The 13,749-nt window shown below is 45.1% G+C and overlaps 2 protein-coding genes across 2 annotated transcripts; both read left to right on the top strand.

Moving 5' to 3' along the window:
• The first annotated feature begins 669 nt into the window (after positions 1–669).
• On the top strand, positions 670–4,165 carry LOC128708191 (uncharacterized). The gene is made up of 5 exons (XM_053803152.1): positions 670–834; positions 1,149–1,312; positions 1,394–2,944; positions 3,021–3,490; positions 3,573–4,165. The coding sequence occupies exons 1-5, from the start codon at positions 670–672 to the stop codon at positions 4,163–4,165; spliced, it is 2,943 nt and encodes a 980-aa protein (XP_053659127.1).
• Positions 4,166–5,163: 998 nt separating this feature from the next.
• LOC128717944 (uncharacterized) lies at positions 5,164–12,221 on the top strand. The gene is made up of 6 exons (XM_053811620.1): positions 5,164–5,347; positions 5,734–7,397; positions 7,883–8,002; positions 8,071–8,151; positions 11,792–11,931; positions 12,008–12,221. Exons 1-6 carry the CDS (start codon positions 5,164–5,166, stop codon positions 12,219–12,221), a joined length of 2,403 nt encoding a protein of 800 aa, XP_053667595.1.
• The last annotated feature ends 1,528 nt before the right edge of the window (positions 12,222–13,749 follow it).

A 13,749-nucleotide genomic window follows, 5' to 3' on the forward strand; every position in this document is an offset into this window, starting at 1 on the left:
ACTGCATAAATGCTCGGTTGTGCATACCTACGCTAACAATTTGCACCAGATTTGCAAGGTATTTTCACCGAAAAACGTAACACTTTGGACGCGTAAAATATTGAGAAACTCTTTCCACTTTCAGTAAAGCTTCTGCTTTGACGTTTTGTTGTTCAGGAAACATCGCAGAGCTTTCAACGTGGATTGCGCCAGTCAACAAAATGGACATGCGGCTTGACAGCGTAAAACATCGACATTTTGGGAGAAAGGTTTTATTTTATTTGCGCGCATGGAAAAAGCGCCGATGCACAAATCAATATTACAAATCATGCCAATTTATGCACAAATCAATATTAATACACACTAATTTGGTAAACATAATGATCTGGTTGAAACCGCAACATTACCGCTTTATTAAGTAAGTGCAAACGAATCAATAGATAGACAGTTATTATTTTTTTATTGTTAAACATTCGTCACCCTGAGGCGAGCTATTGTCAAAACGTCAATAATCGCGATTAGCAAAATTTGTCCCACATGCACCGGCCTGAACCAGACGCACACACTTCGGGCTCGAGATGGTTTGACAGTTGTCTGTTTTTTTCTCTCTTGCCTCTTGCCCAGCCGCGTTCCGGATTTCTGTTTTGTGCGGTTCTTGTTAGTACGAATGGAAAAACACACAGAGGAAAAATGGCTGATGCGAAAAGATCAACAATAACGACAACTAATAGCAGCAGCGGTGGCGGTAGCGGCAGCAGTAGCAGTAACAGCGGAAGTACCAGCAAGTCTCGCAAATCCAAAACCGATTTGATTCGCAGCCTTGTCGGATCCTATCTGAAAGCGCGCAACTACAGTGTAAGTGTAACGACAGGGTGGCGGTATTCCATGTACTGTTACCTTCACAAACCTGCTTCCGCCAGCAAAGGATCTCTTCGTTTCCATGTGTTGAAATTGATCGTTCCTGTAACGCCGGGTACACCGAACAGTGGAGTGTGTGCGCGGTGTACAATGTAGCGCACAAGCTAACCCTAAATCCTGGAGCCGACAGTAACCGGAGAACGGCGTTGCTCGCTGGTTCCCGGCTTTTTACACCAAGAAGCAAACTTCTTTAATGGCTTACTGCGCTGACTCGCATGTATCTGATTATGTTTCGTTCTACCGTTTGTCAGGTTAACGACCGTTATCGAAAGTCGGATCTCATCCTCACGCAATCAACTGAGCAAATTGTGATGAACACTGCCATCAAAAACGATACATCGATGGTGAACAGTTTTCTGTACTCCAACATCTGCCTAAACTCAAACATAACCCAAGTGGAAGCCCATTTTGCCAAGTATGCTTTTAGTTCAATGTATTAAAACGCGTCACCCGAACACCGTCATTAATCATATTTCACTTTACTTGCCCCAAACAGCTTCGCCAAGTTTGTACGAAACCAACCGGAACCGATGCGTACGGAATTGAATGAGATTATCCCACCGCTGCTATGCCATCTGTATATCGAGATGTTGAAGGTGGTTACTTGGCGATCGGCAATCGAGTTTCTGCGCAAACATGCACCGTTGGTGGGCAGGGTGGAACCCACCACCGGTCCGGCTGGTTCATCGCCGCTGCTCATGTTGAACCAGCAGAAACTAAACGGCACCATTGACGGTTTGCCGCTCGGAGCAGATGTGAGTTCGCTAATGCCATCGGCAACTATGCACAGTTCCGCCATTGTTTTCTCGCCCGTACGGTTCCAAGATTCGACACGTTTCGAATCGTACCGAAGATTGATCCATAAACTGTCACAAATTGCACGGTTTCAGGACTGCGAAAGTGAACCACTGTTGGTGCAGTTTCGCTCCTGTCAAACGCAATTACGTTTCCGTTCCGAGTCTATTGCTGCCATGCGCCAGTACTTGGCCAAACATGGCCATTCGCTTATACTGCAAACGTTGCGCACGTGGTTCTACTTCGATACGGTCGACGACAAGAACTTTGTAGACTGTCAGCCGGACACTTCTGCAGCTATTGCCCAACTGAATTCCACGATCGGGCGTTCACTAGCAGTTCGATTGAACTCCTCGAACGGGCAGCTAAACGGTAGCAGCCTACCGATGGAATTAGACGAAACCGGACCGGAAGATGTATCGAAACGAACCGTACCAGAGTATGATTTCACCGAACATAACGAACGTGAAAACGAACGCTATCTATTGCTGAATGGTTTTAATGCCCGATATTTGCGCTACAAAATGCTTGATGCGGAGAACGGTACGATCACGAACGATCGGATCGGTTCGGCAATACTCGGCGAAGATGAAGATGAGGACGAATATGGTAATTGTATTAAGGACCCGCAAGCCTCCCAAAGTGGAATTTCGGAACAGCAGCAACAAAACGATCCGGTTACTGGTAGCATTGGTATGGATGGAATGTTCCCGCGAATGGACAGTCAGGAACGGTTGCGAAGGTTGCAGGAAAGTGCAGAAAAGTTGTCTATGTATCAGCGGCCACTGTGCGTGTACAGCTTAGAAAACGTTGGTCAACAGCTGACGAGTATGGCGATCGATGCCGGTTGCTGCCATGTTGCGAGCGGGTTCGAAGACTCCACCATTATGCTCTGGTCGACCAACCGTAGCACTCAGATGGGCCGCAAACCGTATGCCAACTTTCGCGACCGGCAATGCTGTTGGAATGTGACTTCCTGTGATAGTAGATTTAGTGAATCGGATGAATCCGATGATGAAGGTGCAGATGGTGGAAACGGTACGGACGAGTCGGAGTATCGGATAGCGGGAGGGGACAGAAACCGCCAAGACGGCACGTCACTGCTGGACGATGGAATAGATAGTATGTTCGATTTGCGTAAACCGGCTGATATCAAACGGGCGAATAAGTTGCTACCGCCGCATAAACGGCGCCTTACCAAACGGGAACGCTGGAAGCAATTTCTCGACAATCGCTGCTTGGAAAACACTTTGTATGTATCTTGGTCCTTATTTGTTTGCGTTCATTTTTATTCATCTATTAATACCTTTACTTAAATACCATTTTAGCTCCGAAACTGGTGGATTGTCTTTGCGCGGACACGGCAATGCCGTCACGGATCTTCTCTTCTCCGAATTCAGTCCGCTGCTGGTAAGCGTTTCTCGGGATTGTACCATGCGCGCTTGGACGGGTAGTGACTATACGTGCCGAGCAATATACCGCGGACACAATCATCCCATATGGTGTGTCGCGGAAAGTCCTACCGGGCTGTATTTTGCTACCGGTTCACGGGACTCAACCGCTCGCTTGTGGTCTACCGATCGTCGGTTTCCACTGCAAATGTACGTAGGCCATACGCAGGATGTCGATACAGTGGCATTTCATCCTAACGGGAACTATTTAGCCACCGGTTCGACCGATCTGTCCGTGCGGTTGTGGTGTGTTACCACAGGGAAATTATTGCGTATCTTTACTGACTGTCGGCAACCGGTACAGAGGATATGCTTTAGCCCTGATGGAAAATATCTTGCTGCGGGAGGTAAGTCTTTGCGACGGGAAACTTCATTTGTATCACTACCTGTACCTTTAGACCTCACATTAACCTTTCTCGAACCTTGCAGGGGAGGAGAATCGAGTGCGCATTTTCGACCTAACGGCCGGTTCGCAGCTGACAGAGCTGAAAGATCACACAGCGGCCATTACTTGCATCACATGGAGCAAGGACAGTGGTCATTTCGTTTCGTCTTGTGCGGATGGCACGATACGAATCTGGGATGCGAAGCGCATGTTACTTCCCTCATCATCCTCTTCTTCCTCCACTTCCACCACGTCCAATGCATCGACTACGTCGATGCAAATGCCCACACGGGAACTATCGTCCACTTCAGGGCGAAGCATCAATTTCGCTACACTTAACAATGGTACCACCACCAATCCAAAGATGAACATCACAACTAATCCACAGCAACAAGCGACTCCTGCTGGGAGTAGTGGTAGAAGTGGTACAGGATTGACGTCGCAACAGCTGCATCATGCTACGGGCAATGTGGCATCATCAGGGTTACCTCCAAACGCACCGATGTCGTCGTTGGGCGCCGCTAGTTCCGTCAATAGCAATAATCTCCTGCTCGCATACTCAACCGGTTGTCGGCGAATTTATCGACTGCACTATAATAAGCTTAGCGGTGGATTATCGTGTTTAGGAAGTAGTTAATGAAAGGCAAACACACAAATGAGGTAGCGTGGGAGAGAGAAAGAGAGGGAAAGAGAGAAACCTGGAATAAGTATTATTTATTGAAACTCAGTCCTCCATAAAGAAGCAAGCAAAAACTAATGCAAAACAAATGGTTGACTGTTGGAGGTGGTCTACTAAAATGGACTGTGACAAAAGGAAAAAGCGACAAAATCAGTGCGCAATAATGAGCAAATGGAACCCGCAGCTACATTGGTCGGTTTTGCGCGTACTGCACCGCACAAACACTCCGTGTGTCGTGTGATTATCGAGTCGTAGTAGAATTTTGAATGAAATTAAACAAATAAACAATAGCCGTAAGGAAGAATCGTCAAATATCACGTGAACCGGTGTACAAGAATTTAATTTCAAACGAGAACTTGAAGCTTGTCTTGGGTAAAATACGCCTCGCTTAACAAACCGACAGTTGGCGTAGTGCCTTATTACTAGTAAAGTTAGTAGTACCTTATTACTTGCTTATTGAACAGTTGTTGAGCCGTTAATCAGCGCTGAATTGAATACAATCGTTGGGCGGAAAAAAGCAAGCAACGATCCACATGCGAACCCTGCAATGCTGCAGCGAAAAGCGATGACACGCACACATACGCATCGAATCCAATTTTGCTGCTTTCTGCACTGGCTACGGTGTCGGGGTCTGGTGTTGTGCTGCAGCTGCGAAATCGAGACCGTTCGCATGGATGGCGAAAAATTAGTTCAAGTGCACTGTCATTTCTTCAGCAGCGAATAGGGGGAACTCCCTTCCAAGGAGCCCTGCTGTTTGCTGTTATCTTCATCCACCCTATCGTGGAACGGACTGCGAGCGAGAGTATGTGCCGCGCGTGATTAGTGGAAGATGAAAGTCATTGACAAACAACAGTGCTGCTGGTGCCGCTGTCACTTATGCTGCGTTACGATATCCCTTCCAAAAGGACACAAACACCTCAAAGATGCCCGTGGCAGCAAAGCGCTGAGCTCTGAGGATGCGTAATACCGTGGAAAATGGTGAGCAGCATCAGGCCGGAAGTTTACAGCGTGGTACGCATACGGAACGGACAACCAGTCAAATGAGGCTGCGTGCTGCGTACAAGGTCGTTGTCGGTCAAATTGTGAAATTGCCACATTGTGGTCAACTGTTTCGGACGGTGCCGGACAGCCGTGGAGAAAGTGAGGAAAGAAAGAGTGCTTCATACGCGTGTGTGTGTATAGTGCAGTCCCTGCATTCATAGGAGTGCAACAGTGTAAACGGAATAGGGAGTGTTGGTGTGCAGTAAAGTGGGAAATGTCAAACAAGGCCACCGAATCCACTTGGCTGCTTGGATAATCAAAACAATAGCAACAAAGTTAGAATACTATCCGTTTCCTTTGGAAGCTGTTTGTGGCTGTATTGTGAGTAGTTTACCCACTGTGTCTAGCGTATTGTAGGTAGAAACGTCAAGATGAATGTAGTTTTCTTTTCTGTGTGTTTTTTTTGCAGCATAACAACGTGCTGAGTGTATATGTAAGGGTTTAAAGTTTGTTTTTGTCTCTCTGTGCATGGTGATTTTTGCCAGAAGGAAGGCCCGTATCAACAACCACCGCAGGAAAAACAGCAATGGAAGACAGCACCAGTGGGCCAAACCGTTTCACAAACTATTTACACCCGAACCAGCAGCAAACCATCACTCCGAACATGATTGTTCAGCAGCATCGGCACTTTCAGCACCAGTGCCGGATATGTGGTGTGAACGAAGGGCTTCGCCGATGCAGCCGCTGCCAGATTGCGTACTACTGTTCGGTTGACCATCAGCGAATCGACTGGAAGGTGCACAAGACCGAATGTCGCTCTATACATCATCTGCCGCAGCCAACGGCAGTTTCTTTGCAACAGCAACATCAGAATCTACAACCCCTAAGTGGTGCAGCAGTAGTATATTCTGCTGCCGTAAGTGATGGACCGCAACAGACTTCAAATCAGCAGTTGGCGAATGTTTTCATGCCATCGCAACCATCGGACGACGGCAGTTTTTGTGTACGTGCAGAAATGCTACTGCCGAATTGCAGTACAACTACCATCAGCGGTGGATTGCTGCCACAGCCGTCAAATGTAAACATCGCTGCGCACCCTTCACTCACACAGCCATCCGTTGATCAGAATGCGTCTGCTGCTATCGCATCCACCTCTACCCACCCGTCACAAACAACCATCCTTGGACCTACTCTGGACGACGGTGGGGGATTGTTAACTCAGGGTGTTGCAGAGACGACGTGCGCGCGAACGCAGCAACCGATGATAGCGTCCGATGGTAGTGACAGTGGCGATGAGTTTCTGAACGAGCTCGCAGTTTCAAAGTTGTTCCCGATCGATGCGCTAGCGTCTGCCGAAGAGCTCGCCGATCTTGACCAGCTAGATGTGGACCATATACTGAATGAGAACAATTTTCTCAACAACATTAACAATCTTAACGTGTTTGACGGTACCGAACAGCATCTGCCACCGGAACAATTGTTCGAGTCGGATTTTGTGATCGCGGACGTGCAGAAAACGGACAACAACAATCGCAACTTTGGCAGTGAGTTTAGCCGGGACGTGGTTGCGTTTCAGAAGAACAATAATAACAATTTTGTAAACGGCCCTGTTGTACTAAGTGACGGTTGTGAAAGTAATTACGTGCAGGGCGGGCACGATCTGGGCAATACACCGCACGGTGGAAAAACGACGAAAATGCAGGTGGCACAATCGGGTAGCGTGATGTTGCTACAGCAACCGCAACAGCAACAGCAGGCACAGCTTGATCAGCGAAAAACCAAAGCTCAGCAACAGAAACAACAATTGGCCGCACTGCTCCGGCAGGCCAATAGTGCCGTTGATGGACCCATTCTGCCCAAAGTGGATACAAGTGATGCTACCCTGCTGCTGGGTGGTGCAAAGCAGGACACTCGTAAGGGAAGGACATTACAAGTTTCGAATCATGGTGGTGTTACGAATGGAAAACCCGCTTCCGGTTCGAGTGTTATTGTTAGTGGTGGACCGCTGGGTGTTATGAGTTCAGTTGGCGGTGAAGCTACCCAGGGTGCGTTCGATTTGGATAGTGAAAGTTTAGACGAAGCCTGTCGCAGTTTGATACGAGATATGAATGAGTACGGGGTGTGTGTGCTGGACAATTTTCTTGGCCAGGAACGCGGTCTGCAAGTCCTGGACGAGGTGACGGGAATGTATTCATCCGGAGTGTTTCGGGTAAGATTTTTATCAGGTTTGTAATTCAGGCCTGCAAATAGGCCACCTTAGGATGCTACACAAAAGTAGCTACCATCTATCAGAATCTTGCACACTTAGTCTTTGGGGCATCGGTGAAATGCTTTACTTTGAACGTGCCTTTTTTTCAGCGACATAGAGAAGATTTTTTATTGATAGGTTTGTACCAGCACACGTAATTTCCCAAATATTTCTTTAAATTTAAAGTACGTTTATATATACGTATTTTTTTAACATAGATGATCATGCAGCTGACGCATAAAGATGTCTTAGTGGCTTATCTTATCTTTCATTTGGTACAGGCTGGTTGAATAATTTCTTTTGCTTTGGCTAGATGTAATTGCGAAAATCTTATTTGTACATCCCCATTAACATTATGGTTACGAGTAGGAATTCATTTTTTTAAGTGAAATTCTATAAGATATTGCCATTTTAATTTTAAGAACACATTTAATATACCTACACAGGATGGGCAGCTAGTGTCGAACCGCGGTGGAAACAATTTACGCCATATACGAGGAGATAAAATCACCTGGATCGGTGGAAAGGAACCAGGCTGCAGCAGCATAGGATATCTTATCAATCGCGTAAGTATAATGCAAGTTAAAATCATCCCATTCCGACGTTTAACACGCTCTTGTTGACACATCTGCAGGTTGACGCCGTCATTACCAATTGCAAACGGATGAAGAACAATGGCAAACTTGGGCGATATAATATCAAAGAACGAACGAAGGTATGTTTATTAGTGATTAGACCTGAACTTAAAAAAACACCGCAATGGGTTGGCTTGCTTATGTGTGTGTGTCTGTTTTGGCTGGTTCATCTCGGGGAAAAGTCTATCCCTTCGTAGCTACGAACCCCACACGTGCACGTGCGGCCGAACACGCGCATCCCTTCTGGCGCGACGAAGAACTGCTCAACGTTCGAATGTCGCGCAACATGCTGTCAAATGCGTACGTGAGCTCGCACGTGCACGATGTTGGTCAGCCGTCCCTTTCTCTCACCATCTTTGTTTCGCTCTCACCTTTCTCTCTATCCCCCGTACAACATAACCTTCCTAGCTCGTTTATTTACCCCCTAGACGAATGGTGCGTTAGCCCAGGTTATGGTATTAACGTTGGTTTTGCCGCATCTTTATATCACTTCCATCCTATTTCCCGGACCAACGTGTAACGCTCACACTTTGTGATTGTTGCTCTGTCCCATTCGGCTGGTAATATGTGGCCTACGTGCGTATTTCATTGGAATTGTGCGTAACTGTTTGTACGCTATTGCATCGTTCTTGTACAGCGCTTCAGACGTTTCTGGAAGATTTGCAAAAAGAATCAAGCACGTTGTAATCGAACATCTGTTTGAATTTCCTTTTTGCGTGTTGCTTTTTTACTGTTGTTCACTCTTATTCCTTCGTTCCACACCTGGCACTACTATGGACTAAAGAGGAATAAAGGTCAATGAAAGACCTTGAGGAATATTGCGTTAAACTGCTAAGTATAAAAAAAAACTTTACACCGGATCTCTTTCCGAGCAACAACAAAAAAAACAAGGGAATTGCGTATGACCGGATGGTCACGTAGTTTCAATCCAGACTGCTGACCGTATTCAGGGCCATCCGATGGAAGGCTGCACTTTCACACTGCAACGCTGGGGGAATGATGGGGCAATTGAATGCAACCACGACATAGCCCTTATCTTGCCACGTTTCTTCGAGAATTGCGGCTCGAAGCGTGTGTTTGTCCGCGGCACAGGCACGGATGGGTTCGGAGCGCAGGGAAGACAAATAGCGAGGCTTTTTGCGCGACAATTGTGTACCACCCACCACTATTCCGATGCGTCATCTTGTGCGGTCAGTAAACAGTGGGTCAGTTCTACGAATCTAAAGTAGTCTACCACCTACCCCCTCTTAACCCGGTCACCTGGTGCCATATTGGCTTTGGTGAGAGATGTTTGTGAGCTTTATTAATTAAAAGTACGGGCCACTATGTGTTGTGGCCTTCCAGCCAGTTCTGGGAAATGTGTACATCTTTGCACATGTCCAATGGCTGACACTGTTCTTATTCCTCCACCCTGAACTGGTATCTTTATACTGGCACGATGAAATCATCTTTGGAACGATCGTCATCGTGAACGGAAGTCCACGGGGACATTATTTGTTTTGTTTGGAAATAAAATCTTGATTCGTCCCTGGTAAACCAAACACCCCCGATCAAAGACAAAAATTCCCACAATCACTGAAACGTGATTGATGACACACTGGAGACACACAAATCGCGATTTAAACGGGGGTATGGATTGTGCTTCCCGTTTATCAATCTATGGTTTGTTTTTATTGTTGATTCGATCTAATGGTTTGTGGTTAAAGATGGTTCCCCGTGGTATTAGATTTGGCGGTGAACGAGAGAAGCAAGGTTCGGGGATACTTTTCGTATGTGAGACATGAACATGAGGGACGATAAGATCGGTTTTGGAGAGGATATCCATATCTTAACATTGGGTATTATCGAGGAAGAATTGTACTAGGTAGGCTAGATTAACACATGCTTTGGCGAATGTCCTAACCGTACCGCTTCTAGAAGTATTGATGGAAAAGTTTGCAAAACAATGGACGAATAGCCCATCCCTATCCTTAGGATAAATTACATTTTTAAGACACAGACGAATACGATAGGACCACAAACATAAACCTAGAGACCAATAAGACCCGCAGTAGTCGAAACACAGAATAGAGCCTCTTAATATGAACTGACGAATCAAAGGTTATCTGAGATAGAAGGATATAATCCAGCCAGATGTACCAAAAATAAGAAACAAAGAAGTAATCTAGATTAAGAGGAGTTAGATTAGCTATAGGCGCGTGTTATCACGCTTGGCATTTGTGAACTTTTTGTATAGTCCTGTCAGTGTGGTGTTAACGATCATAAAAGACCAAAGTCGAGTCACATCTCACTTCGAGCCCTTTTGGTCTCCTTTCTCGTCTTCGCATTGGATTTGTAGGTGTAATGTTTATGACATGCACAGCTCAGTGGGACGGGTTTAAAATCACAGGACGTAATAGTAACGTATAGTTAGATGTCGGTTCTTTCACTTACATCGGGTCAAATAATGCCCTAAGCATCTAATCGATTTAAGCGCTCATTAAACAATCTTTTAATTTTTTATTAAATTTCCAGTCAAAGTGAGGAATCCTAGAGTTAGTTCGATGATATCACGCGAGAATAATACTTGATCTCTTTATATTATCGCTGCCTGAGATAATGCTATCAACCAATGGGATTTATACTTGATTGTACGATCGTCCGCGGTATATCTTACACATAATTCTAGTGCGACAGTGCTACGAACACATTCCCACAGTGTTTGCCAACCCTTTTTGGCCATCGGATAACGCTGCACATTCGCACACTGATAATGGTACGCAGGTGTACTACCAACAGCAACAGTGCGCGACTGCACCACAATCCCGACACTAACACACTATCCATGGGCGCGCGCGCACTCTGCTCGGCCACACTGTCAAGAAGGAAGCTTCCTGGGACGTCCCGTCGGCGGTGGTTTGCGGAGGTATTTACCGTATTTGTGCAACGCGGGTGTGTGTAAACGCGTGCGCACTGCTCTGCCTCGCCTTTGACCGCTCGAAGTTTGACCGAGGAGTTTGTCACGTACGCCAATTTCGGGATGGTACCCCGGAATTTGGTACGAAATAGAAGCGTTATGCAGTGTCAATGGAGGGATTGGTTTTATAGATTATTACCTTTTTTTGCATCGTATGATGAAAGCCGGAATTTCTTCAGACACATTCCTAATTACGGGTTGGTTGAATAATCGTTGAAGCTTAAGGAACAGTTTATCTTAATCGTCATTAAAAATTGATAACACACACACACTAAAATGGTCATAGTACCATACTGATGAATTTAATTGTTTTAAATTCGTTGCGAGGTGCGAAGAATTTGATAATGTCTATGAAACGATATATGTTATAGGGTTTCGGAAGGATTAACTGGTTGTGCCTTACTTTTGAATGAAATCATTTATTTGCTCTTCCTTGTGTGTAGATAGGTTTCTTGTGTGTTGATGTTAGCCTAATTGAACCTGATTGTACTGAAGGAATGACTCTGAATCTCTATTAAGGGTAAAACGATTCATGAATCTCCACAGGGTTATGAATCTTTGAATGAATCCACTTGTTAGCCACATAGCTAGGTAACCAGAGTCGAACCTACGTTGCGTGATCAATGAAATTGAGGTTGAAGCTGTAACATATTGATTCAAAATACAGATGTTATGTTAAAAATTATTTCATTTGTAGAAAAATCAGTGATTTGCAACCCGGGCTTCTCGTTTCTTAATCGATTATGTTTATTCTTTGCTTTTAGGCTATGGTCGCATGCTATCCTGGCTCCGGATCCCATTACGTGAAGCACGTGGACAATCCCAACCGTGACGGACGCTGCATTACCGCCATCTACTATCTTAATCTCGATTGGGACGTTCGGGAAAGCGGTGGTTTGCTCAGGTATGGCATCGTTCACATCGCTCCATTTTGGCGCTTGTTCGGATCGTTTTGTAATTGGATCTACCGTTTGTTGTAGAATATTCCCGGAAGGATGCAACGATCGGGTCGCCGACATTGAGCCGCTCTTTGATCGTATTCTGTTCTTCTGGTCCGACCGGCGAAACCCGCACGAAGTTCAACCAGCCCATCGCACCCGGTATGCCATTACGCTCTGGTACCTGGATGCGGAGGAACGTGAATCGGCACGGTTACGCTACCAGCGAGACTGTGAGAGCCGGTTTAAGGCTTAAGGTGAAGGAGAAACCACCGAAAGGCCACGTAAAGGACCCGCGATCCCCGTCGGTTGCGGGTAGGCAGCGTAACGCAAGTGCTCGCGATCGTACCAAATCGAATAATTTATTAGCAAAATTGTTATTAAAATGTGATATAACTATACATACATATAAATATGGTAGGTGAGTGTGAACACGGGGTCGAGGATAGAGTTGACTATTTTACGTAACCTTTAAACGTACTAATAGATAATTTGCGCGTGCGTGCGTGATTTGTCTGAGCCAGTATATTAGAATGGTAGGAAACGGTAAGATAAAACAAAGCGAAAACACTTCGGTGTTCGAAGGTCCGGAAAGTGAAAGCAACAGAAATCACGCACCGTAAGTTTGTGTGTATAATAACGTAAGTAGGACAGAAAACGAATTGAAAGAAGTGGAAAACGATAGGGACGACACTAATAGGTGTGAACCTAAACTAGGCAAGCAGATTTAAGCGGAGCTGTGCAGAATTGTTGATAAGATATGTTGATCGCGGTTTCATTAGCTAGCAAATTGCGGGAAGGTTGCCATTCGGCCGTTTAATTGCTGATAGGGAAAGAGAAGAGCTATACACAACTTTAGCGGGGAACAGGACATTGTAGATGGCAGCAACAAACGTTTTAACGTTTGTGTTGTATTTCGCTTATAACGAAAGTATGCAAGACGAAAGGTTACGCACTTGATACTAGCGAACCGTATGGGGTGACAAAGCACACAAGTCAGATGGGATGGAATGTGATGAATGAATTATCAAAAAGTGTGTGCGCGATAATTTTGTACATGCTATACACTATTAGATAGCTTGCGAAACTGTATGTGTTGCGTTTCATGTATTTTTTATTGAATATAAGTTAAAAATTCAGCAACTGGTTTACCTTTTGTTTTTATACTACATCGTAGCGTTAGCGCTAGTTTCACTGCTTCGGGTATTCAGATTATTCAACTCGATCGTTCCGAAAAATCACTGCCAAAGCTACCTGAATGACTGCAGGATTGAGTTTAGTTTGTTTGTTAAATTATTAAAATTTTTCGTTACTACAACCTTTAGGGGATTGTTCACTTTCACTCAAACAAAATTCACTCAAAAAATAAATGGGGGAGAATAGGAAATAACACCTCATTAAGATGAATTGACGCAGAGTGACTGAGTTATTTTGAAGAATTAACTCTTAAGCCAACTCTTTGACGAGTTTTTCGAACTGTCCTTTTACGCGACTGTCAGCTGACTAACAGTGAGTGCGTGATAACACTCGCCAAATCAAACAGCAACAAACACATAAATTGTTCTGTTAGCAGTTTTAACCACCTCTTTGAGGTTATTCGAATTAATTTGCTCATGAATACCGGAACGATCGAGTTCAATCATCCCTTGTAAGTATGTCATCAGGGTCTGGAGAAAAGAAATAGAAAAAAGGTTAAGGAATGATCTAACTTTTCGTTTTGTTTACATTTTGTACGGCATATACTAAATTTTTAAAAATACTCGAAAATACTGTATCCCCAGTTA

Source organism: Anopheles marshallii, chromosome 2 (genome assembly GCF_943734725.1).
Source record: "Anopheles marshallii chromosome 2, idAnoMarsDA_429_01, whole genome shotgun sequence".
NCBI lineage: Eukaryota > Metazoa > Arthropoda > Insecta > Diptera > Culicidae > Anopheles > Anopheles marshallii.